Raw genomic sequence first — 26,979 nt, forward strand, 5'->3', positions numbered from 1 at the left:
ACATTTTGATTTTAGTTTCATTTTGCATAACCATGTAGTTTTAAAATAGTTATCAGTGACAATCATTGTGGTGGAAGTGTTAGTGTTTCATTCCCAAGAAGTGCTTTTGTACATAGGAAGCAGTAGTCCCATGTTTTTGTGTTTTAATTATCCCATATCAAATTAACTATTTCTAGTCATCTTTTTCCTTTAAACCTTTACTGAACTGGCAGAACTTGAAATAGTTATAACCACAGTCACTTTTATTTATGTTTTGCTTAATGTTTTTTATTAATATTCAATGATTAAATCCTTCAAAAAATTTAATACCACTTACATGTTCAACTAAACTGTAAACACCTAACAGAGTATACTTATGAATCTGACAAAATCAAAATAGTTAATGCTTATAAATCTAATCAGGAATATATAGTACTAATAGAATAAGTTTTGTTAAGCATTTTTAAGCATCTTAAAAAACAGCCTAAACAAAGACCACAATGATGACAAAATGTTACTCCACCTGTATAAGCACAATTTACACAAAAAAAATCAATATTATAGTTTTGAAGAGTTTCTTCATTTTCTTTGTATGTCTTTTTATATATTTCTCTTTTAAAATCCTTTTGTGTCTCATTGACCATCAATCTGTTCTCAATTTGTCAGAAATAATTTCACAAAAAGTTGAAATATATTAGAAAAAACTGGGTGTAGTATTTAGGTATTGTTTGATTGGATTTCTTGTGGAGGGAACAATGGGTTCTACAAGTTTGACAGGAAACCAAACTAAATAAACCACTTTCTAAAATATCCATTAATCATTTATAATAAAATTAACCTTGAGTAGATATGCACAGCAATTTTAAGCGGGGAAACATCTTTGGATTTTCAGACCTTGAGAGATACACAAACATTCACACTACAGGGAGAATGAAATCGTGCCTTCTTTTTAGAAAGCTCCTTTTTGGAGTCTTGTTGACCCTTATATTTTAAAAGATGTGTGAGAAGAGCCTTCCCATTTGCCAGTGAAGCTTGTTCCCACACATTGCACCTGCTCAGTCATAAATATATTTATAGAATGTATCCGATTAAAAAAAACTTCACATTTCCTTTCTATTTAGTCACAGTAGAGTAATTGAGATTAATTTTCATATAATTAAAATTTAAATAACTTTACAACCTCTAGATGTCACATCTTGGAAAGCACAGAATCAAATTTTAATGCTTTTGGTTTATTTTATAATTGTTTAAAAGATTCTCTGTTCTCATTCTTTGCCTTTGAAAATAAAGAATATTTGAGACTAAATTTTGGAAACAGTTAGTAGGTGTCAAATCTGAACCTTATGATGAAATCACTTTTTAGTTTGAAAGTTCTCTCTTACTGTACAAAATGTTCTGTTCTACTTAAGAGATGTGGCTTCTTTAACTTTCTCAAGAAGTTTCCAATGGAAAAGTCAGTTGACAAGAAGAATGAGGTGTGAATAATGTTACTTCAACATTTAGGCAAATGTGACACCACGTTCTCATTCTCTTTCAGTTTTTAAAAGAGAAGGTATTGAGTACTCTTCCAAAAATAAAATAAAAATGGAAGATTTCTATGATGGAAGGAATACTTGTTGTAGATGCTTTACCTTCCATTAATTATACCTTTGTCTTTTCTCGCCTCTCAAAAGAAGAAAGGCAATAGCTGGTTGAAAGAACCAATGTACAAAGATTACCGAATCACAATGTAATATAGATAGAAATAAAATATATTTGCAACAATAGCACAGATGTTGCAGGGAGGAATAAAAGGAAGTATACTCTTCTAAGTTTCTTACATTACACATAAAGTGGGATAACAATATAAAGTAGATTGTGATGAATTAAGGATGCATATTTAATTCCTTAGAGCACACACTAAAACAATAAATAAAGTATAGCTAAAGAGCCATTAGTGAAGATAAAATGGAATACTGTAAATAGATTGATTAACTCAAAAAGGACAAGAGGAACAAAGAAGAAAGGGGACACAGAAAATAAGTAGCAAGAAAATAGACTTAACCCAACAATAAAAACTACAGTCATGGGATGAGTTTGAGACTCTCACCTTTACATATCCAGAATTTGAACTGTTCAGCACTGCTACCTCCAGGAAACCCATTGCTTCCAGTTCCCAAGATTTGGGGAGAGAGGATGTTCTAGAGTGCTAAGTAGCTTGTTTCTGTCACCTTCCCCATTTACCCTTTTGTAGACAGTTAACAAAGTGGAAAACTCAGAAACCTAAGTCAGTTACCATTTGTCCATCCACTCTTCAGCTTCCAAAATGTTCCTGATAGCATTTACTGTCATCTCTTTTGTTTACTGTGCCCTTGTGGGTTTATTGCTTTCTATTTGTTCTTTGTTTATTCTTTTTTGCTTATTCCCTTTTTTATTTTGTTTATTCCTTTATAGCCTTTCAAGTAGAGTTGGGGAAAAAGCAGAGATAAATGTATGTGTTTAGTTCACCCTGTTTAACCTAAAGTCCCAAAAGTGGTATTTTTAATCAAAGTTGATGTGAAGGTCCATATTAGAATAAGTCTAGATTAAATTTGGGGGAGTAAGACAGCAGATGTGACAGAGTGTGTGGATTCAGAGTTGCAAGAATTTTAGAGGCTGTCTATTCTCACAATACCTAACATCAGAGTTGTGAGAATTAAAATTAGTTCGTGACAAGGATTGAAATGTATCATAATTATTACATGTGATTATGTAGCTTGATAGACAGATGGGTATCCTGTCTCTTAATTTATACCAGTGACAGACAACCTGTTTTATTGCAAACAACTCTAGTTAGAATGTTTTTTCTTTGAGCCAGTATCAGTTTCTAGTAATTTTCAAAATTGGGGCCAAATTTTATATTTGGAATAATGTGCAATAAGTCTTATTCTTAAGATTCTACTTTCTTTTAAAACATTTATTCTAAAATAGTAACTCCTTATTTTTGTCATTTAAAATGCTCCTATTTGAATGCTAAACGTTTTAGATCACCTTTTGGCAGAAAGGTGAAGCAAATGTGTGTCACGTGACATGTTAATCAGCCAGTGTGACTGTGACCCTCCTCCCCAGAGAGCTTAGATCTTAGGAGGAACCATTTAAAGAAATGATTGCAAAACTGGGGTTTTCAGTTGGTTGGTGGTAACAAAACCACTTTTTTTCTCTCTCTTGGGAATTGTTTTGTTTTTATTTATTTTTTAATTAAAGTTTATTGGGGTGACAATTGTTAGTAAAGTTACATAGATTTCAGGTGTACAATTTTGTAATAACAAAATCACTTTTAGACATTTGCGTGTGTTCCACGTGGCCCCACGTGACTCTCTAAAGAGAGCAGCTGTGCCCTTAATCAACATGAAAGGAGTGGTCTCGATAGGCTCTGTGCACAGTTGTTGCTTTGGTAGTGCTCTGCAACCTCTGCACAGCACAGCTGACTGGACCTGGGGTCGGAGTCTGACCTACAAGCAGCAAATCAGGAGATGTGGCACCATCATCTCGGGTGGCCTAGTCCAGGTGCAGGCTCAGGAGATCAATCACAGTGACCCACACCTCTCTTTTGAGTCGTTGGCATATAAGACTTACATAAAGCAACAGGCGGTGAGATGACGTTAAACAGAAGAGATACCTAGAGAGATAAAGAGGCAGTATAAAAACCCTCAGCAAAAACCCATGAGGCAGAGAGACCAGTGAAGAGGCCAGTTGGGTGACAGCTGAGTGAGAACAGCAGGGAGGTAGAGAGGTGCTGAGTCATCAGCCTGGCAGAAAATCTATGTCCTTGGGAACCAAGCTGACTGAGGACCTCTGGAGCTGCTCTGGCGAGGCCCTTCCTGAGTGCTACCTGGCTTCTGCAGAGGCTGTCTCCTGCCTTGCTTGCTTCTCAGGGTACACTTACCTGTTCCCACTGACCTAGTTAACCTGAGCATTCCTTCGTAAGGAACCTGACACACTGGAAGACGCGCAGTGTCTTTTGTGTGGACTTAATCCACGTTAGGCTGATGGAAGATACTGCAATCAGGTTTGCATGATGAAAAATGAGATAAGCTTGTTCAGGGAAAACCAGATTCTTGTCACTTGCAAAGGCAAGAGTCAGGATGGTTTTGTATGAGAGTGAACTTTGCAGGGTCACAGTAGAAGAGTTCAAAACCCTCCCTTTGAACTTGGCTTGTAAAATGTTATAGTCTACTCTTCTGGTGTCAAATGGCAACATGAAGTCAATTAAAAAATTCCCGAGGTTTACCCAAACCTGCCTATGAACTCTCTGTGACCCAGCCATCAGGAAGCCCTGACACCAGTGCCTGGGGCTGGGAATACAAAATGCTTGTTGCATTCCACACTTTAGTATAAGCTATCATGGAAACATTGTTACAGGTATGTCTACACATTCACTTTCATCTTGACGGCATCACTATAAAGAGGGAGAGAATGGAGCCAGGGAAAACTATAATTTGCTCAGGTGCAAGGTGAGCAAATTGTCTGGCAAATTGTCTGGCCAGGGCTCAGAGAGCCCTATTCTCTTTCCACTGTGATGTGCCTAGCCTCCAACAAGAGCCCAGAAGGTGCAGAAAGCAGACATTGTTTCTGTTTTTATAGATCAGAAAATAATTAGCAGGTATGAATAATTTTTTCAGGTTAAAGTTATATTACTGTCAGGCAAAAAAAAAAACAAACCACATTAATACATTAACATGAAAACTGATCGTTTGCTAATGCAGAATGTGTAATTACCACAGAGGGAAGTTCTGTATAGTTTTTTTCCCATATATTGGAAAGGATAAAGATTTAGGTCTAAACAATTTAAAGAATTTAAAACTTTCAATCAAGAAAAATTGGTTTGATCAGATTACCTATTTTCTTGGCAAATACGAAGTCAACTCTTTAAGAAAAATCACAGAAAAATCACATGAACTTACTGACCAAGGAAACCATCCATCATTGTAAATAACTTTTCCCACACATGTCTACGTTGAAAATGAAACAATTTTTGATCCTCAAAATGAGTATCCTTCTACAGAAGAAAAAACTTACCAAAATAGTTTACTATCCTTAACACATTTACTCAACTTGACAGCCAGAAAACGGCTAGGAATGAGAAGTGAAAATAAAATGAAACTCAGAGAGACCAGGTGTTGAGGTTAAAAAAACAAAAGGCTTAGATTTGGGCTGGAGGGGATCCCATGTATGCCCTGCTGAAGGCCTGTAGCTCCAGAATAAAGACGGGAGTGATAGAAATAAAATATCGATTGGCAATACTTAAACAAAAAAGTATTAAAAGAAAACAGATTTGAGGTACTAAAATCCAAGAATAAAAGTACAGGAAATAAATGAAATAAAAACAATCTAACTAAAATTCTTCATTGATGTCCATAAGCAACTCTTTTGGACCATAGCATCATATTAAAAATTAATTTGATATTTCAAAGCTTTCTAAATATTAGCAGAAGCTTGCTGCAATGTGTATGTATGCATGGGTGGTTTGGAGGATGGCACATACAGATCCATATAATTTCAAAACATATTTGCCATTCATGACTGCAACAATTCTCCCAATTTCATTGAGACAATAGAGATATTTGTTAAAGTCCAAGCAAGGAACTAGTAAAGAGAAAACTATATTTGGAGTGAGAATCCTTTAATAACTGTATTAACTTCCAGAGAACAATAAATACAGAAATTACAAGCAGTATATGTAACAGTAATATTTTCCTTAGATAGAGAAAGCACCTACTTTTGTACAATTTAATGGACAAACACTTTTATCATATCAACAGTGGGAAAGCTACATACCAAAAGAAAATTACAAGTAAAATGAAAAATTATGTAACTACTGAGATTCACACTCCAGGTGTTCTGTTACAGATTAAATGGTAAGGTTGGAGAGCACAGTTCAGCTTCGGGCAGCAGCAGTCTGAGGCTGCTCAGATTGGAGTTGTTTCCCAAGATATTCCCTAAAGAAGTAAGAATAAAATAACAAGGCAAATTAGAATTTAAACGACAAAGAATCTCTTTCAAAATCAAGGCACAATATACACTGTCATATATTTTAATACCTAAAAATTAATAAACTAGCTCTAGAAAAACTAATCTTTTCCAAATTTCAGAAGTGTCTATATTACATGAATTTCAAACACTCTATTTGCCTTACATACACAAACCAGAAATTCCATGTACGATTACAAGGCAATGTAATTGTTTCTTGGGTAGTCTATTTTCCTGTTTTGGTAAAAACCTGGTTTACTGCTGCTGCCACATCTGCAATTTAAAAATCAACTTAAGTATGATTCCAAGTAAGTGGACTGATACAAGAAGGATGAACACCAGAGCACAAACCACCAAAACAAACCACCAAAAATAACATGGGAGCTGCTCGTTACGGAGCACTGACTCAGCATGGCAGACTAAAACCTTAAGAGAGAGGGGTATCACAGCTGGGACATCGTGTTGTCCTTCACAAATACACTGAATGTGTACCCACTACTGTATGTGTGTACTTCTCTCTAAATTACACACACATCACTGTTAATTCCAGGATAGAAAACAGTATTTTCCCTATTTTTCTGTGGAGGACTTGCCCCAACTTTTGTTTATGAACTACCTAACAAAGACAAGAAGATATTTTTAAAATAATATTTAAAAGGATCCCTCCTATAAAAAGAAAAAAGCATGAGTTTTGGAATAGAGATCTGGGTTTGCATCCCAGCTCCGCCACTTCGTGGATGTGCTGGCTCTAGAGGCTGTCAGACAAGACACTGCATAGTATTAATACGAGAGCTACCAAGGCACTGAGTGTGAGGGCACTGGGCACAAAGACAGGAAGGGGGTCTATGTCAACCCTTCCTCTCCTCATCAACTGGTCTTTCAACCTCTCCTGGTCTGAGCATCTCCAGGAAACGTCTTTGGGTGCTACCAGCATCTACTAGTAAGTGTGATCCTGCCTTTCTCCACAGAGGTACAAACTTAAGGAGAGAGGGATCTAAGTGTTTCACGGCCCTGGTCTCCCTGTGCCGATATCATACCTTAGCCCAAAGTAATCAAAGATGTGAAGCAAGAGTGGACTAGGAAAGTGAGAGGGAGGTCTGTGAACTCATGTAGGTGAGGGGTCGGCCCTCCAGAAGGCGTACAAAGGTGAACTATGATTTGAAATACTGAGACTGACTGAAACTTTCTATGGCATGAAAACGGTTTATGGTCTTTTTTTAAACCTTACAGGACAGTTCTTGTCACTGACTCATTAATTGTTACATTAACTAGGAACTACTCTGACATAATTTGACCACGGGATCTTATTTTCAACCAACAGTAAGTAAATAATTCTAATTTATGCAAAGGCCAAAGGGAAAGCCATCCTTTAAATTTTATCAGACAGGAAAAAAACAGGAGTTTATGTTCTCTATCCATGCCACCACTCTGGGAAGCCTGCAACTAGGGAATATTTGTGACTGCGTAGGTTTGTTTGGTTTGGTTGGGGGAGTGGGGGCGCAGGAATGGGGGTGGAATATAATATTACATAATTTCCAGATCTTATATTTTCCTACATATACCTAAGGAATTAAAATATCTGAAATCAGTTATGCTTCATTTCAACAGGGCCTTCAAATATTCCAGTTTTGAACGTTAGACTATTTAGTGTAAAGTGCAGCAGAACATGTCACCCTCACACATGCCACTTTGGCACATTGATTATTTTCAGCTGTAGGCACTTGAAACACAGCAAATGCAGGGAGAGGTTTTCTCTGAACTCTTCCTTATCTGCTGACTATAGACAGATCCTTCATAAAGGACTCAATTGTTATAAACCCCTCCTCAGGAATTTCATCATCCAGAGAAGACTGACTCTTAATGAGAGAAGAGACTAGAAGTCCATAGCACACCCAGACAAACTTTGTCACAAACTATCATTCCTCCCATTTATTCTTCTAAGGGTCCACCCATCTTCCTAAAAACCATTAAAAACTGCCCCCCCCCATTAAGATGGAATTTAAGCTTAAATTCTAAATCTACCTTTTAGAGTTCATTTATTTCCTGGGTATCTTCCATGTGTATAAGAGATATACACGTTAATAAACTGTTTTTCTCTTGTTAATCTGCCTTTCATTACAGAGGTCTCAGCTAAGAACTCAGAAGGGTAGAGGGGAAATTATTTTTCCTCCTATATAGAGTGATTTCTTAGAAAACATTGAAAAGGTGTACTCAAAGACATCATGCCACCCTTCAATCATAATCAGCTGTGATTCTTTCAGTAAAGGACAAATGTCAAGGACCATGTTCTAAATGTAAGTTTCCAAGACAACTGGTGAGAGAATGTGTCTAAGCCTCCCAGAGCTCTGTGCTGTGAACTACTAAGTGACCAGAAAAGGTCTTTGTGGATTTGGTCAAACACAGAGGGCCGCAACTGCTCCATTCTTTTCAGAGACATGAAGGGTGATTCATTTCCTATACCAGATTTATTTCCTATTTCGGAAAAACAGTGAATACCTGGAGATGGGGACAATAACTAATTTCTTCACAAAAGAAACATTGTTGAAGTAGGTTCAAAGTAGAAGGATATTAAAACAGAGCAAAGGTGAGTTGTTCTAGCAGAGAATTTAAAAACATGACCAACCATGGCTTCTTACCCACCCATCTTCTGCTCTGTTGTTTTCCCGGTCAAAGATATTTATCACGGATAATATGCTCTACTATACTCTTTTACCTACATACAAAATGGCCATGAGGTATTCACTTCTTACCGACTTTAGGGCCTGGCTGTAGATACCATGGCCTCCTTACCTCTGTTTGCTAAATAGGGATTATGCAATCTAGGATTAAGGTAAAGGACAAATGTTGATGTGAAGTGTTCAATTGAAAACTTGCACATCAAGAGTCACAGATGGAACTCTGTGGACCTAACTTGAGGTACTGTAGGTCACAAAAGTCTAAAAAGACTTTCGTAGGCTAAAAGTCTAACAGGAAAAGAGCTCAGATTGGATTTGCGGAAAAAAGAATCAATTTTCCTCCGCAGGCTTTCTTGAAATTAGTATGTTTGCTGTGGCATGTGGGTTGTTAAAATATCAGAGCTGAACCATGGCTCAACTGAAAAAGATACTGTATTATAGAAAGAGAACCTCGACTATACAAAGCTTTGGGGGAAAATCTATTCCTTTGAACTTGGCTTGTAAAATGTTATAGTCTGCTCTTCTGGTGTCAAATGGCAACATGAAATCAATTTAAAAATTACCAAGGTTTATCCAAACCTGCCTATGAACTCTCTGTGACCCAGCCATCAGGAAGCCCTGACACCAGTGCCTAGGCTGGGAATACAAAATGCTTGTTGCATTCCACACTTTAGTATAAGCTATCATGGAAACATTGTTACAGGTATGTCTACACATTCACTTTCACCTTGACAGCTTCACTATAAAGAGGGAGAGAATGGAGCCAGGGAAAACAATAACTTGCTCAGGTGCAAGGTGAGCAAATTGTCTGGCCAGGGCTCAGAGAGCCCTATTCTCTTTCCATTGTGATGTGCCTAGCCTCCAACAAGAGCCCAGAAGGTGCAGAAAGCAGACATTGTTCCTGTTTTTATAGATCAGAAAATAATTAGCAGGTATGAATAATTTTTTCAGGTTAAAGTTATATTACTGTCAGGCAAAAAAAAACTATTATGGATTTTGTTTCAGGGGATTATAATGTATCTATAACAAAGGACTCAAGAAGAGTTATTTTAAATGAATTAATGTGAATACTCAGTCCTCCTTGCTACATGAAGATCAATATACAACAATAAAAATTCAACTTAAAATTCACTCATAAAGTGCCTGATTTGTACCAGCAATTTACAGAAATTTTACATTAAATCTTTGGTTCTACTACCTACAAACAAAATTTTATTTTCTTTAACTTCATTCATAACTTAAATCACTTGGGATTCCACTATGTCTGAAATTGAAAAGAGAGGCACTCTGAAGATCCACTCCCCTTTTTAAAAACCCAAGTACAAAACAGCTCACAAAAAAAATTATGATGTATGCTGAGAAAGAGTTTACATGTAATTAAGAAATACTTATTTCATTCTCTTATCAGTGGCCTTAAAAAATCTACACTTCAGCTTCTATTATAATACTGCTCTCCAGTTCCTATGAGGCACCATGAAGAAAGCTGAGATTTGAAAGAAGTGGTCTGAAGATGATGTTAACTATCTAGGTTCTAGTCTATCTAGGTTAGAAGCTAGGATACCAGGAAGCATTTACCTGGCCTATATTACCTCTTAGAACAACAGAAAGGCCTTCACCACATTACAATAAAGTGCCAAACCTTCACTATGCTTAGGGTTGTCAAAAATTATTCTTTCTTTAAAACTATAGTGGAAGACACCATGTTATTATTTAACATGCTAATTTCACTTATATAATTTAAACACAAGGTAATTTCAGCTACATAATCTAGTGCGAACAAAAAAGTGAATATTAATCAATGAAACATATTAATCTATGAAAACTATAGTCTCCTTTATTTTCCTTTTTGCCTTGGCTGCCAAGAAGCTAAACAGAAAACCTGTTACTATCATATTTGTATTATTTTCTCGTCTTCTTTTAGTGTGTAAATTTTCGTAACTCAAATTATAATGAACCTAGAATTCTATATCCCATGTTTTTCTTTGAGTCTTTCATAATAATTATTAAAAGTAGAATAGGGTAAAAGGGGTCAAATATATGGAAATGACTCTGAATGATGAACAACAATATGACATATAGATGATGTATTACAGAATTATACACTTGAAACCTATGTAATTTCACTAACCATTGGCACCCCAATAAATTTAATATTTAAAAAAGTATAACTGAGTCATAATTATATTTCTCTTAGCCTTTACCTAACCTGTTTTGGAAAACAAATGGGTATAATATTAATCATAAATGAAATATTCCTCTCTGAATGTATTAAAACAATTTATCTTAGACTATAAACTTTATAGACAGTGCAGGTTTTTATTTGGTAAAGAGAAAAATATTTTATACAGTCCTGTTTTCTTTAATGCTAACTCACTATAGTTTAGTTATAAACTTTTATCATGATTTTGAATATTACACACAAACAGCAACTTTTCTTTTTACGAACTGATTTTCCTATGTAACAACTGAATCATGTAAAAATCACAATGCTCTCTCTCATCTGCCTCTAATGTACAGAAACATATTTAAATTACAAAAGTAAGTACATATAGTCAAACTGTTTCCACAATACTTTAAAATCTCAGCCTAGGAAAAGTAGTGATCAAAAGTAGGGATCACTGTCACAAAAGGTACCATATTTTAGTGCCTGCTATTTACTAAGCACTGTACTGCTAACTGCTTCGTATATATATTTTAAAATTTACTCTTCACGATAATATCCATAAAAGTTACAGATGAGCCCCATTTTATAGACAAGGAACTGGCGTATAACAATGATAAATGACATGTTATAATGTTAGGAGACCAGTGGCAGGGAGGATATTTGTACTCAAGTCTGTCTGACTTTAAAACTCAAGAGTCTTAATCACTATACAGTACTGCCTCATTGTACATTATTCTACTGCCTAGTGGCTGAAGATACATTATTGTACAAATGAGAAAATAAAGACCTTAAAAAAATCACAGTGTGAGTCCTCGATTTATTTTCTCAAATATATTTTCATAATCATTAGCCATTTATTTTCTTTTTCTTTTAACACAAATGGACACCTTTATTAATAGCATATGATTTAAATAAATAAATCCCTTCAACTTCCTATACCCCGAGCGCTCTTTCTCCTTGCAATGTCATTCTCTCCATGACTAACTCTGGGCCCCCAAAAGTACTCTAAAGCATGCTGGCAGAATTTTCATAGGAGTTAAGGGGCAAGGTGCACATTTAAATGACACCTCCTTTTCTATTACTGTGGCAGGGATTCTGTAAGAGTTCAGGAATTGGATGTCCCCATCAGAGAGATTCTTTCCCATGGCAGCACCTTTTTAAAAAAATTGCTATTATTAAGTCTCTGCAGAGCCATTGAGCTAGCATCCCCCATAAAAAACAGAGACAGGTCTTGCCCTATCTATGTCTTAAGGCTGACAATGCACAGAGGATACTTAGTCCTCTAAGTATATTCATTTGGAAAATCTGCCTTTAACAGCTGTAAGATGCCACTTCATTTTCTAACAGTATCTAAATTCAAAGATTAACAGATTAGCAGTATCCCTAAAGAGGTGATCCATGGAAAAAAAGCCAAAGAGGTCAGTGATTCTAAAAGCAGAGTCTATTTGTACGAGTTCTGGTTCTAAGGGGGGCAGGGAGAATGTACATTTCAAAAACAATTGCATCAAAGTTTGTTAGAAAAGCAATTTAGGCAGAATTAGAAATGAGTTATTTCTCCTACAGGAACTGCAGTAATAAAATATCTTCTTAAGTTAGTTATAAAATCTAAATATCATTAGTTAAATTCTGTTTCCTTATCTCTAGTTTATGATCAAGAATAGTCCCTATTTACCTTTCACTACCAGCGTTACCATTAGATCAGCAGTGTCTTGCATACTTTATCATTTTTCTAACATATGGTTATGATACGTGAAGTGTTGGACCACTCAAAGCATCAGCAAATGCTCCTTTTCCTTTTATTTATCCTTTATATTTTAAGACTATTTTTAAGAGCCATTTCACAACAAAATTGAGGAAGGTACAGAGATTTCCCATACATACCCAGCCCCCACACATGCACAGCCTCCCCTGTTAGCAACATACCCCACGAGAGTGGTACATTTGTTATCAAGGATGGACCTACATTAACACAATCACCCAAAGCCCATAGTTTACATTAGGGTTCGCTATTGCTATTGTCCTTTCTATGGATTTGGACAAATGCATAATGACATATATCCATCATTAAAATATCATTTTCACTGGCCTAAAAATCCTCTTTGCTCCACCTGTTCATTCCTCCCCCAACACCCGCTGTAATAATTCATCTTTTTACTGTCTCCATAGTTTTCTTTCTTTTTTTTTTCTTTTTGCCTTTTCCAGATGTCATATAGTTGAAATCATACAACCTGTACACATTTCAGATTGGCTTCTATTACATAGTAATATACATTTAAGGTTCCTCCATGCCTTTTCATGGATTGCTAACTCGTTTCATTTTAGTGCTGAATAACAATTCCACTGTCTGGATGGACCACAGTTTGTTATCCATTCACAGACTGAAGGACAGCTTAGTAGCTTCCAAGTTTGGCAACTATGAATAAAGATGCTATAAACATCTGTGTGCAGGTTTTTGTGTGGTTCTAACTTTTCAGCTCCTTTGGTCAATATCAAGGCACACAATGGCCGGATCATACGGTAAAAGTATGTTTAGTTTTGTAAGAAACTATCAGACTGTCTTCCAAAGAGGCTGCACCATTTTGCATTCCCATCAGCAATGTATGAGTTGCTCCACATCTTTACCAGCATTTGGTGTCATCAGTGTTTCAGATTTTGGCCCATCTGATAGGTGTGTAGTAATATATCATTCTTGTTTTGTTTTTCCCTTATGACATACGATGTGGAGCATCTTTTCATATGCTTATTTATCATCAATATATCTCCTTTGGTGAGATGTGTGTTAAGGTCTTTGGTCAATTTTTAATTTGGTTTTCTTATTAAGTTTTAAGAGCTAACAGTATATTTTGATTAATAGTCCTTTATCAATGTGTCTTTCCCAAATATTTTCTCCCACTCTGTAGCTTGTCTTCTAACTCTCTTAATGTTGTACATTACAGAGCTGAAGATTTTACTTTTAATGAAGTTCAACCTCACAATTATTTCTTTCACAGATCAAACTTTTGGTGTATCTAAAAAGACAACACCATACCTAAGGTCATCTGGGTTTCCTCCTATATTTTCTTCTGAGTTTTATAGTTTTGTGTTTTACATTTTGAGTTAATTTTTGTGAAAGATGTAAGGTCTATGTCTGATTTTTTTTTTGATGTGAACTTGTTCTAGCAACATTTGTTGAAGAAACTATCTTTGCTCCATTGCACAGCCTTTGAAATACAGTTATAGGGCAGGCCCGGTAGCTCAAGTGGTTGGGGCACCGTTCTCCTAACACCGAGGTCGCTGGTTCAATTCCCATATGGGCCAGTAAGCTGAGCCTTCTACAGCTAAGACTGTGAACAACGGCTCTCCCTGGAGCTGGGCTGCAGTGAGGTGCTGTGTGCTGCCGTGGGCTGCCATGAGCAGCCAGTGGCCAGCGTGAGAGACCGGCAGCAGGCAAGAGCTGCTGTGAGCTGCTGTGAGCAGCCAGCCGGCGACCAGTGACCAACTGCCTCAGCCGGGGGGGAAGCGCAAGGCTCATAATTTCAGCATGGGTCAGGGAGCTGTGTCCTACACAACTAGACTGAGAAACAACGGCTTGAACCGGAGTTGGGGGGGAGAGCAGAAGAAGAGGAAAAGAAAAAAGAAAAGAAATACAATTATATTGCTTTTGCAATAAAATTGCCTTTGTTAAAGATCAGTTGACTATGTTTATGGGTGTCTATTTCTGGGCTCCCTATTCTGTTCCATTGATCTATTTGTTTATTCTTTTACCAGTACCACATTATCTTGATTACTGTAGCTTTGTAGTCAGTCTTCAAATCAGGTAGCGCCAGTACTCCAACTTTGTTCTCCTTTAATGTTGTGTTGACTATACTATGTCTTTTGCCTCTCCATGTAAACTTTAAAATCAATTTGTCAATATCCACAATCTGCCAAAACTCGTTGGTAGAAGTTCATTTTATTCTTTGATTGTGTTTCTGAGTTCATTAAATTGCCTATCTGTGTTTTCTTGCATCTTGTTGAGTTTTTTCAGAACTGCAATCTTGAATTCTCTGTCATTTAAGTCACATATTTCGATATCTTTAAGTTCATTTTCTGGAGACTTTTCATTTTCTATCTGAGTTGTCTCCTTACCTTGGTTATTCATGGCAATTAATAATTTATTATTTCTCTTTCTACACATCTACAGGAGTGGCTTCTGCAACAGGCTGATAGGAAGAGTTCTTTCTTTTGTTTTTCAGTGGATGTTGGCAGAATGTTTTATTTTCTCTTCGACTGCAGCCTTTCATTCTCTCTCACACTGTAGTGTTACGTTTTCTCTGCACTATTCCAGATTCTCACATAACGGGGGTATTCCCTGGAAGGCGGGCTTCTCCTTTGTGAACAGTTCGCCTGGGTCATAGGGCACCACGTCCCTGTGGAGATGTGGAGAGCTGTTCAAGTTCCAAAGCTCTTCCTGCACCAGATTCAGAGCTCGTGTGTTTCAGCAGTTCTGTTTACTCCTGCAGGGATCCACCCAGATAGGTAGGGACAGGGGCAGGGTGGATTGTGAGAGGTGGCCCAGAGCAATGGCAGCCACCATTGTGGTGTGACCATCACCACAGCCAGGCCTCCTTCCACAACTCCCTACCCTTTGCCAGAACTAGTTAGGCTGCGAATCTGTGACTGTGGACCACAGTTCTCAGAACTGCAAATATTCTGTTCTTTTGATCTGACACTGCTACTGCTCCACTTCTAGCACTGGGCAGGTGGGGGTGGGGCAAGCTCTGGGAGGGTAGAGAAGGGGCAGCTAGACTCAGTGCCTAATGCTTCTGTTCTCTGCGGCAGTGAGGGCCTAAACCACTGTTTTCAGCATTCTTCTCTCAGTCTTTGCTCCGAGTTCTCTGCTGTGAGCGTTGGTTCCAACCGTGTTATATGCTGTCCCCTCAGCTCTGTGGGCCATAAACAAAGCCCTAGTAGTTCCTCTCCCACAGCTGCGTTAGTTCCAGGATGCAGCGAGCTCGGAGCAGTGAGCTAGGTCCGCATCCTGTGCCCACGCAGCACCGTCTCTGCACTTCTCCCTTCCCTCCTCTCCTGCTTGCGCAATTTGCCCACCTTTAGGTTATTTCAGTAATGTGCCTCTTAGTCTTTCCTGTCTGCTGCACAGGGAGTCCTTTGTGGAGTTACAGTTGTTCAATTTGTTGTAAATTCCAGGGGAGATTTCAAGAGGCTCACCTCACGCCACCATTTTTATGATGTCACATCTCTACCAGATGTTAATCTGGTATTTGCATTCCTCAACACCACTCTGGGCACCAGCTGCCAAGCTGCTGGAGTATATCAGGTAATCCTTTTTTGCGCCTTGTGTCCCTTCTGGAAGTCAATCGCTTGCAGGGCACGTGCACACCATCTGCCAAAACTAAAACTGGTAAAAACAGATGATCCGAGCAGACAGATGGTATCTTTCAAAGAATCAGTCAATCTAATCTAAGTTATCAAATTTGTGGACTTAGAGTTGTTCACGGTATTCCTTTTCCTTTTTTCTTTTCTTTTTAAATTAAAATGTATTGGCATGACAATGGTTAGTAAAATTACTTAGGTTTCAAGTGTACAATTCTGTAATACATCATCTATATCTCACATTGTGCGTTCACCACCCAGAAACAGTTGTCTTTCCATCACCATATATTTGATCCTCTTTACCCTCGTCTACTATCTCCCTCCCTTATCCTCTGGTAACCACTAAACTGTTGTCAGTGTCTATGAGTTTTTGTATCTTTATTTGTTTATCTTGTTTCTTTGTTGCTTTCAGTTTTATATCCCATATATCAGTGAAATCTTATGGTCTCGACTTTTTCTGACTTACCTCACTTAGCAAAAATCTCAAGATCCATCCACTTTGTTGCAAATGGCACTATTTCACCTTTTCTTATGGCAGAGTTGTATTCCATTGTGTATAGTATATACTACATATTCTTTACCCAATCATCTATCGAAGGACATTTTGGTTGTTTCCATGTCTTGGCCACCATAAATAAAGTTGCAATGAACATTGGAGCACATACGAGTATATCTTTACGGATAAATGTTTACAGATTTTTGGGGTATATACCCAGAAGAGAGATTGCTGGGTCATATGGTAATTCTATTCTTAATTTTTTGAGGAAACTCCATACTGCTGTCCATAGCCGCTGCACCAATCTGCATTACCAACAACAGTGTATGAGGTTTCCTTTTTCTCCACAGCCTCACCAACACTTGTTATTATTTGTCTTGTTGATGACAGCCGTTCTAACATGTGTGAGGTGATATATCATTGTGGTTTTTGTTTGCATTTCTGAGGATTAGTGATGTTGAGCATCTTTTCATATGTCTATTGGCCATCTGTATGTCCACTTTGGAGAAATGTCTATTCAAGCCCTCTGTGCATTTTTAAATTGGATTTGTTTGTTGTTGTTGTTTTTTTGTTGAGTTGTATGAGTTCCTTATATATTTGGCATATTAGCCCCTTCCTTTTCTATCCTTTCAGCTTCCATGGGATTTGTAGTGATGTCCCCTCTTTCATGTCTGATATTAGGAATTTGTGTCTCTCATTTTTTCCTTAGTTAGCCTGGCTAACTAAGGTTTATCAATGTTATTGATTTTTTCAAAGAACCAGCTTCTGGTTTCATTGGTATTATCTTCCTGTTTCGATTTATTTAATTTCTTATTCTAATTATTTCTTTTCTTCTATTTACTTGTATTTAATTTGCTCTTCTTTTTCTCATTTCCTAAGTTGGAAATTTATTATTATTAATTTTCAAGCTTTCTTCTTTACTATTCTATGCATTCAATGTTATAAATTTCCCTCTAAGCACTTATTTCACCATATCCCACAAATTGATGAGTTGTGCTTTCATTTTCATTTAGTTTAAAATGTGTGTTTTTTTTTCTCTTGAAATTTCGTCTTTGACCCATGTGTTATTTAAAACTGTTATTTAACCCCCACGTTTTGGGATTTTTCCACTTATATTTCTGTATTGTTTTCTAGTTTAATTCTGTTGTAGTCTGAAAGCAAACATTGCATGATTTTTATTCTTTAAATTTGTTACGATGGGTTTTATGGCCCAGAATGTGTTCTATCTTGGTAAATGTTCCATATAAGCTTGAGAGAAACATGTGTTCTGCTGTCGTTGGATGCAGTAGTCTGTAGATGTCAATTATATACAGTTGATTAATGGTTAACTATGCCCTTCACTGATTTTCTGCCTCCTGAAGGATCTGTCCATTTCTGAGAGAAGTGTTGAAATCTCCAACTATGATAGTAGAATTCATCTGTTTCTCTTTACAGTTCTTTCAGTTTTTGCCTCACATAGTTTAATGCTCTGTTGTTAGGTTTACACGTATTAAGAATTGCTATGTATTGACCCCTTACCATTATGTAATGTCCATCTTTATCCTGATAAACTTTTCCTTACTTTGAAGCCTGCTTTATCTGAAATTAATATAGCTACTCCTGCTTTCTTTTGATTAGTGTTAGCATGGTATATTTTTCTCTATCCATTTACTTTTAATCTATATGTATCCTTATAAGGGTTTCTTATAGAAAAAATGTATTTGGGTAGCGTTTTTTGATCCACTCTGACAATCAATGTCTTATAATTGGTGCAGTAAGACCACAGACATTAAGGTCATTATTGATATACTTGGATTAATATCTACCATAATCATTAGTTTTCTATTTCTTACCCCTGTTCTTTGTTTTTGTTTTGTCTTCCACTCTTTGTCTGCCTTTTATGGTTTTATCTGGGCATTCTGTCATTCCATTTTCTCTGTTTCTTAGTATATAAGTTATAGGTTTTTTTTGTTTTTTAGTTTGTTTCGGGTTTTTTTTCTGTGTTTTTTGTTGTTGTTGTTGTTGTTGTTTATACTTTAGTGGCTGCCCTAGAGTTTGCAGTATACATTTATAATGATTCCATGTCCACTTTCAAATAACACTATACCACTTCATGGGTAGTGTAAGTAGCTTATAATAACTAAATAATGTAACATAATCCTAATCCCTTCCTCTACCCCCTTAAAACATTGCTGTTATTTATTTCACTTATACGTAAGCATAAATAAATGTATGTATATACACACACAAGATAGGCATACGTACTTGAATACACTGTTAGTATTTTGAATAAACTACTGTTACATCAATTAATTAAAAAAACCCCAAATTATACTTTTTCTTCATTTATTCCTTTATGTAGATCCAAGTTTCTGCCATATATACAAATATATTCTGCCTTTTCTCTCCAAAAAGTTCATATTTCCTGTAAAGCAAATCTACTAGCAATAAATTCCCTCAATTTGTGTTTATCTGATAAAATTTGAATTTCTCCTTCACTTTCTAAGGATAATTTCACAAGGTATAGAATTCTAGGTTGTTTTATTTTCTCAAGACTAAATATTTTGTATCTACTCTCCTCTTGCTCACATGGTTTCTGGAAAGTTGGATATAATTCTTATCTTTATTACTCTATACATAAAGTTTTGTTTTCCTCTGGTTTCTTTCAGGATTTTTTTCATTATACTTGATTTTCTGTAATTTGAAAATTATATGCCTAGTGTAGGTCTTTTTTTGTTGTGGTGCTTTTTCATATCTATCTTACCTGGTATTTCTTGAGCTTCCTGGATCTGTGGTTTGATATCTGACAATTTAGGGATATTCTCAATCATCATTGTTTCAAGTATTTCTTCTGTTCCTTTCTCTTTTGTATTACTACTATGTGTATGTTATATACCTTTTGTAGTTTTCCAAACACAGACCTTGGATATTTTGGTTTTGTTTTCTTTTTCAGTCTTTGTTCCCTTTGCCTTTCAGTTTTGGAGCTAAAAGATTCATTCCTCAGCTATGTCCAGTCTACTAATAAGCCCAGCAAATATATTCTTCATTTCTGTTACAGTGTTTTTAACTTCTAGCATTTCTTTTTGGTTCTTTCTTAGGATTTCTATCTCTCTACTTACATTGCCTATCTGTTCCTCTATGCTGTCTGCTTTATCCATTAGAGTCCTTAGCATATTATTCATAGTTGTTTTAAATTCCTGGCCTGACAATTCCAAAATCCCTGCCATGGTTAATTCTGAGGCTTACTATATTTTTTCAAATTATGTGTTTTGACTTTTCATATGCCTTGTGATATTTTCTTGCTAGCTGGATATGATGAATTGGAAAAAAGGAACTGAGGAAATAGGTCTTTAGTGATGTGGTGATGAGGTCAGAGGAGGAGAAACATCCTATAGTCCTATGATTAGGACTCAGTCTTTTAGTGAGCCTATGTTTCTGGACTGTGAACTTCATAAGTGCTTCTCAGGGCTTTTTTTCTCTCCCCTTGGGTGGCACAGGATGGCTAGACTCAGCTATAGTTGGTTATTTCCCTTCCTCAGGTCAATTAGAGTCTGATAATATCCCAGCAAATAAGGCTCTGGTCAACTAGTTTCCCCTAAAGACAGGCCTTGTTAAGAACAACAGAGTGCTCTGGTGTATTTCAAAATGGTTCCTTTTCCCCTTCCCAGCTAGAAGCCCAAGTGAATTTTTCTCCAATATTTATTGTGGGAACCTGGTCCAGCTTATGGAGATAAATCTCACTCTGGTGGGGGCCCCTATGGTTTGGTCTCCCTGGAGTTTTTAACTCAGATTTGTACACACTAAGCTTCCTGCAATTCATCAACTACAGTTCAGGTTCTCCTATCCAGATATTGGTTTTGTCATTAGTTTTCACATGTGAGTCTCTGCTCCAACAAGCCTCAACTCCCTTTACCCACCTGTCTCTCCAATTTTGGGAGCAGTGGTTTGCCCTGTATCCCTCTCGTATGGTTCCAAGAAGAGTTCCAAGAAGAGTTGTTGATTTTTCAGTCTGTTCAGCTTTTCATTTGTTACAATGGAGTGGCAACTACAAAGTTCCTCACACACAGAACTGGAAACCAGAAGTCCCTCCTTTTCCTTTTAAATGCTGGTACATGATCACCAAGTAGTTACAAACCAAAAAATCTACAATGCAGAGTATAGACCCTAAATGACCCCTTTACATACAAATCTAGTTATGCAAGTGCAGTGTGGGAGAACTGTCTGTGTTGTTATGAGAACTTTTAAGAATAAAGTTTATTTTATATTATTAGTAACAAAGGTAGTATGTAAGCAAACTCCATATTTAATGCTGATAATAGACTCCTTTTTCTTGAATAATATTTAGAATGTAAGACTCTTAAGTGGATGTGAGAGGAGAGGATGTCTGATTTATCTTTCTCCAGTATTTAGATCAGTGCCTAGTATATTATAGAATCTCAATAACTGTCAAATGAAAAATAGTTGAAGAATCCTACAGGGAAGTTAGAACCTGAAAAAAAGTTGCATTTTTCTTCTATGGAGAAATATACTGAATCACCAGAAGAGACAAAAATGCCAGCAGTTAAAACTACCAAATATTCCATAATCTAAACCACTCCATTACTAGAAAAATGATAAAATTTAAAATGATTTTAAATTAGTCTGCTTATAGCACAAGAAAGCTCAATTAAATCCACAATAAAGAAACAATAATTTGGAAGACAAGTTCAATGTTTTAATGATATGTAGTGAAAGTGAATTAAATCAACTTTATAACTAAGCTTAAAAGATCTCCTAGCTTATAAAATTATTCTTTAGAGAATTATTTCCCCACAAGATATGCAAAAACTAAAATAAACCAAAATATGTGCACCATTTGTTCCTTCAGTATGAACTGAGTCTCAGAGCTAACTAATGAATAAGCAGATTATACAAATTTGGAATGCTACATATAAGGAGATAAAGGCTTTTGGTTTGTCTGATTATGTTTGTAACTAAGGATATCAATTATATTGGATTTCTCGTCAAGATGGCAGAGTAGGTAAATGCTGTGCTTGCCTGCTCTCATGACCACATCAAAATTACAACTAAACTACAGAACAACCATCATTGAGAATCATCAGAAGTCTAGCTGAACCAAAGTCCTATAACTAAAAATATACAGAAGAAGCTACCTTGAGGCTGGTAGGAGGGGCAAATGTGTAATAGGCTGGTCCCACACTTACATGTGACCACTAAAAAGTGGGAGGGATATCTCGACAGTAGACTGGTACCGTTGGAGGAGCTAGGAGTACAAGTCCCAAACCAGGTTCCCCAACCCACGGTTCCAGGGCCAGGGAGAGAAATCCCTATAACTTCTAGCTGTGAAAATCAGTGGAGACTGTGGCTGTGTGGGATGGAGAGCTGCTGGAGTCCCAGGTGCTCCCCTTAAAGGGCCCATGCACAGACTCACTTGCTCTGAGCTCCAGCATTGCAACAGCAGCCCAAAAGGCACCATGGACATACAAGGAGGAACTGAGTTGTCTGGCTTCAGGGCAAGGGCTGGAGGGGCGGCTTTCTCCCCCACAAAAGTGCTGGCAGAATCTATTGTTTCTTGTTGAGCCTTTCCCACTCCAGGCATGCAGACAGCAGGCAGATGCTATGTCTGAGTCTCCATGAACCTGGCTAACACCTGTTGTCCACACTGCCCTGGTGATTCCCTGAGACCCTACCACACCCAACATTCAGGCACACCCAAGCCGCTTCCAGTGGCTTTTTCATACAAATGGCTTGTCCTGGATCATGTTTCAGACTTTCCTAAAAGTATCTCAAAGGTTCACAAAACCCAAACAAGCAGCATCTGGCTTCAGTGTGTCCCATACCTGATGCTGAGCAGTCCCAAGCATGGGATTAACGCCAGCCAGCGTCAGTTCATGGCTTGGTCTCTCAAGGCATCTCCAAGCCAGTACAGGTGCCTGTAATCTGCACAATGCTTTGTTACTCAAGCCAGATGGCCCCTGGGCAGAGATCAGGCTAAGGCAAACTTGGCTTGCAGCGGGGCCCCTTCCAGGAGGCCACAGGGCTGTCACACCCGGTGGCCAGCTTTGGACTGAGCTGGAGCATCACCAGGCCACCTCCAAGGATGTGCACACCCAAAGGGCAGACAGGGCAGGCACGAGAGCCCTGCTCTGTAGTGTCAGGCCCTGGACAATTGCTCCTCCACTGTAGTAATGGCCAGTCCTCACAACCATACAGCTTGAGGATTAATCCCTCCCACTGACATGGAAACAGCAACCAAGGCTCAATTACAACACGACTGCACACACAACTCACAAGGAACACACCTGGAGAACCCATCTCAGGTGACCAGGTACACTATATGGCCCCATAAGATACCTACTACTTAAGGCCACTCTACTAAGACATGGAGACATAGCAGAGCTATGTAATACACAGAAACAAACACAGGGAAGCAGGCTAAGTGTGGAGACAAAGAAACGTCGCAAATGACAGAACAGAAAAGAGCTCCAGAAAAAGAACTAAACAAAATGGAGACAAGCAATCTACCAGACACAGAGTTCAAAACACTGGTTATAAGAATACTCAATGATCTCAGGGAGAACTTCAACAAAGAAATAGGAAACATTAAAATGCAGATAGAAAACATAAAAAAGAACCAGTCAGAAATAAAGAATTACAATACCTAAAATGCAGAATACATTAGTAGAAATCAACAGTAGATGAGATAAAGCAGAGGATTGAATCACAATTTAGAAGGCAAAATAGCATAAAACACCTAATCAAAAGATAAAAAAAAAAAAAAAAAACTAATCCAAAAAAAAAAATAATGAGCACAATTTAAGGGGCCACTGGAACAATAGCAAGCATATCAACATTCACATCATAGGGGTACCAGAAGGAGAAGAGAGAGAACAAGGAACTGAAAATCTATTTGAAGAAATAATGAGAGAAAACTTCCCTAACCTGGAAAAGGAAATAAACATACAAGCCCAGGAAGTGCAGAGTCCCAAACAAGATGAACCCAAAAAGGCTCAAAGACACATTATAATTAAAATGCCAAAGGTTAAAGACAAAGAGAGAATCTTAAAAGCAGCAAGAGAAAAGCAGTTAGTTACCTACATGGGTGCTCCCATAAGACTATCAACTGATTTTCCAATAAAAACTCTGCAGGCCAGAAGGGATTGGCAGGAAATATTCAGTGATGAAAAACAAGGACCTACAGCCGACATTAATCTACTCAGGAAAGCTATCATTTAGAATCAAAGGACGGATAAAGACCATCCAGACAAGAAAAAGCTAAAGGAGTTCGTCACCACCAAACAGTATTACAATGAGTGTTAAAGGGACTTCTTTAAGAAGAAAAAAAAAAAAAAAGGATAAAAAGTATGAATAATAAAATAGCAATAACTACATATCTACAATAATTACTTTAAATGTAAATGGATTAAACGCTATCCATTCAAATTAAATGCTATCCAATCAAAAGGTAAGGTGGCTGAATGGATAAGAAAACAAAACGCTTCTTACAAATGCTGCCTACAAGAGACTCACTCCAGATCGAAAGACATACACACAGAAAGTAAAGGGGTGGAAAAAGTTATTTCATGAAAAAGGAAGCAAACAAAACTGAAGTAGCAGTACTTATACCAGACAAAACAGACTTTTAAATCAAAGGCTATAACAAGAGACAAAGAAGGATCCAGTAATCCCAGTTCTGAGTATTTATCTGAAGAAACCCCAAATGCCATTTTGAGGGAAGGTTTACAGCCATATGTTCATTGCAGCATTGTTTACAATGGCCAAGATGTGGAGGCAGCCTAGTGTCTGTTGATGGATGAATGGATAAAGAGGAGCTGGTACATAAATACAATGGAATACTGCTCAGCCATGGCATGGAATGGGTTCTTGTCATCTATGGCAGCATGGATGGACGTGGAGGGTTTTGTGCTGTGTGGAGTGTCAGACAGAAAAAGACAGATGCAGTGTGATTTTACTTATATGTGGAATCTAATGAACAAAATAAACAAACAAAACAGAAACAAACTCATAGATACAGAGAACATTTTGATGGTTGCCAGATGGGAAGGGGTTTGGGGGTGGAGTGTGAAAGAAAGGAAGGGATTAATTAGCACAAATTGGTTATTACACCTTATTCACTGGATCTGGCACCATGTGACTTTTGACACAGTAGTCATGGAGATGTAGGTACAGCATAAGAATTATAGTCAATAACATGTTAATAACTATGTATGGTGTCAGGTGGGTACCAGATTTATCAGGGTGACAGATGGGAAGAGTGTTGCATGGCAGTGCGAAAAAGGTGTAGGGATTAAGATATACAAATCTTAATTTTGTATACTTACAAAATAGTCATGGGGATATAAAGTATAGGGAATATATGAGGTGTGATCAAACAATAGGTAAATGTTTAAATTTTAAAAAACGTATTACAGTAAAAGACACATTGCCATTAATGCCCCTCGTAACACCCCCCTCCATTTTTTCGAACACACATCCCATCATCCTTGCCACTTTCTGAAGCAATTCTAGAAGTCCTCGTTCGTGAGTGTCTTTAGTTGCACGGTCATGGCTGCCTCAATGTCCTGAACTTTTGACTTTGGGGAACAGCCAAAAGTCACATGGTGCCAGATCCAGTGAATAAGGTGGATGAGGACACACCATAATGTTTTGATTTGACAGAAATTGCCATATACCAGAGGTGATGTGTGGCATGGAGCATTGTCATGATGGTGGATGATTTATGGCATACTTTAAAACACACCTTCTCTCAACTAGCTCACACCCAACTAACTGCACCGAACAAGTTGAAACAAGTCAAGCACTGATCCTAAGGTCAACACGCTGCTCCCCATATTGGAGATCTCTGTCTTTCTGCTGGATGACACTCAGCAGTAGCATTCACCGTATGTTTTGATCACAATGGAAAGGCTTCATGTCTCACATCGCTCTGGTACGGAAATTTCTGTCAAATAAAAAGATTATGGTGTGTCCTCATCCACCTTATTCACCATATCTGGCACTGTGCGACTCCTGGATCTTACCCAAAGTCAAATGACCATGAAAGGTAAATGTTTTGAATCAATTCAGGACATCAAGGCAGCCACAACAGTGGAACTAAAGACACTCATGAAAGAACTTCCAGAACTGCTTCAGAAAATGGCAAGAATGATGGGATCAGCGTGTTTGAAGTGAGTACTTTGAGGGGGATAAATGGCAGTGTGTCTTTTACTGTAATAAATTTTTTATTTACACATTCACCGTATTTTGTGATCACACGCTGTAGTCAACAATATAGTAATAACTATGTATAGTGCCAGGTGGGTACTAGACTACTCAGAGGGATCATTTCTTAAATTATATAAATGTCTAACCACTATGCTGTGTACCTGAAATTAATATAAAATACTACTGAATGTCAACTGTAGTCGAAAAATTTAAAAAGTGAGGGGGAGGTGAAGGGGAATAAAAGGTTCAAATTTCCAGGTACAAAACAAATGAGTCGTGGGGATGTAATGTACCGCTTAGGAAATATATTCAATAATATTGTAATAGCATAGTATGGAGTCAGATGGTTGCTAGAATTATCATGGTGATCACTTTAGGTATTTAAATGTTGAATGACTATGGCGTACACCTGAAACTAATATAATATTGTATGTTAGCTATATTTTAATAAAAATTTTAAAAAAGATTATAAACCTTAAATAAATTATAAACCTATACATCAATTATAGAACTAAAAAAATAAAGTGTAACAACAAACAATATAGAAAATGTTGAGCAATCCAGAAAATAGTCAGCAAAATCAAAGTAAATTATGAACATATAATAATATGTTGATCTTCTGTCTTTTATTTTTTCCCCACCTCCAACTTGCCTCCAGGTCCTCTTCCACCCCTGATTCTGCCTTACTAAGTGGACACCCTCATAACCCATGGCCTAAATTGAATCTGCAGTCTTCTTATTGGCATTTCTTCTTCCAGTCTTACCTAACTCCAATCCACTAGCTCCTGCTGTCGCTAAATCAGTCTTTCTCAAAAGACTCTTACTGTTTTTCCTATCCCTCTATAGTTTTCCAGTCTTCTGGAAAGAGTTCAAACTCTGAGCACAGCAAAGATGGTTTTTCATGATCTGGCCACTACTTATGCCTCCATCTCTATTTTTAGCTTCATAACCAGACTTTAGCTGTCCGGAACCACTGGTAATTCTCCAAGTGAGTGAGGATCTCTCTGACCTCTCTGTCACTGGAATCTCCCCCAACTCTCCGCTCCCCTTTTATTGGCTTCCTCCTCCTAATCTGTTAACAGCTCCTATATCCTCCCTGCCCAGAACCTTTCCAGTTCCAG

The 26,979-nt window shown here is 37.4% G+C and overlaps 1 protein-coding gene across 9 annotated transcripts in view; it reads right to left on the reverse strand.

Moving 5' to 3' along the window:
- Positions 1-261: 261 nt before the first annotated feature.
- ATP6V1H (ATPase H+ transporting V1 subunit H) overlaps positions 262-26,979 on the reverse strand; it is a 241,057-nt gene continuing 214,339 nt past the window's right edge. For all 9 annotated transcript variants that reach the window (XM_081070986.1, XM_081070992.1, XM_081070988.1 and 6 more), the window contains one exon: positions 262-5,936. In XM_081070986.1, the coding sequence (XP_080927112.1) occupies positions 5,876-5,936 (61 nt within the window). In that variant the 3' untranslated portion in view covers positions 262-5,875. The remainder of the gene's footprint in view (positions 5,937-26,979) is intronic.

The sequence above is a fragment of the Rhinolophus hipposideros genome, assembly GCF_964194185.1.
Source record: "Rhinolophus hipposideros genome assembly, chromosome: 13".
Classification (NCBI taxonomy): Eukaryota; Metazoa; Chordata; class Mammalia; order Chiroptera; family Rhinolophidae; genus Rhinolophus; species Rhinolophus hipposideros.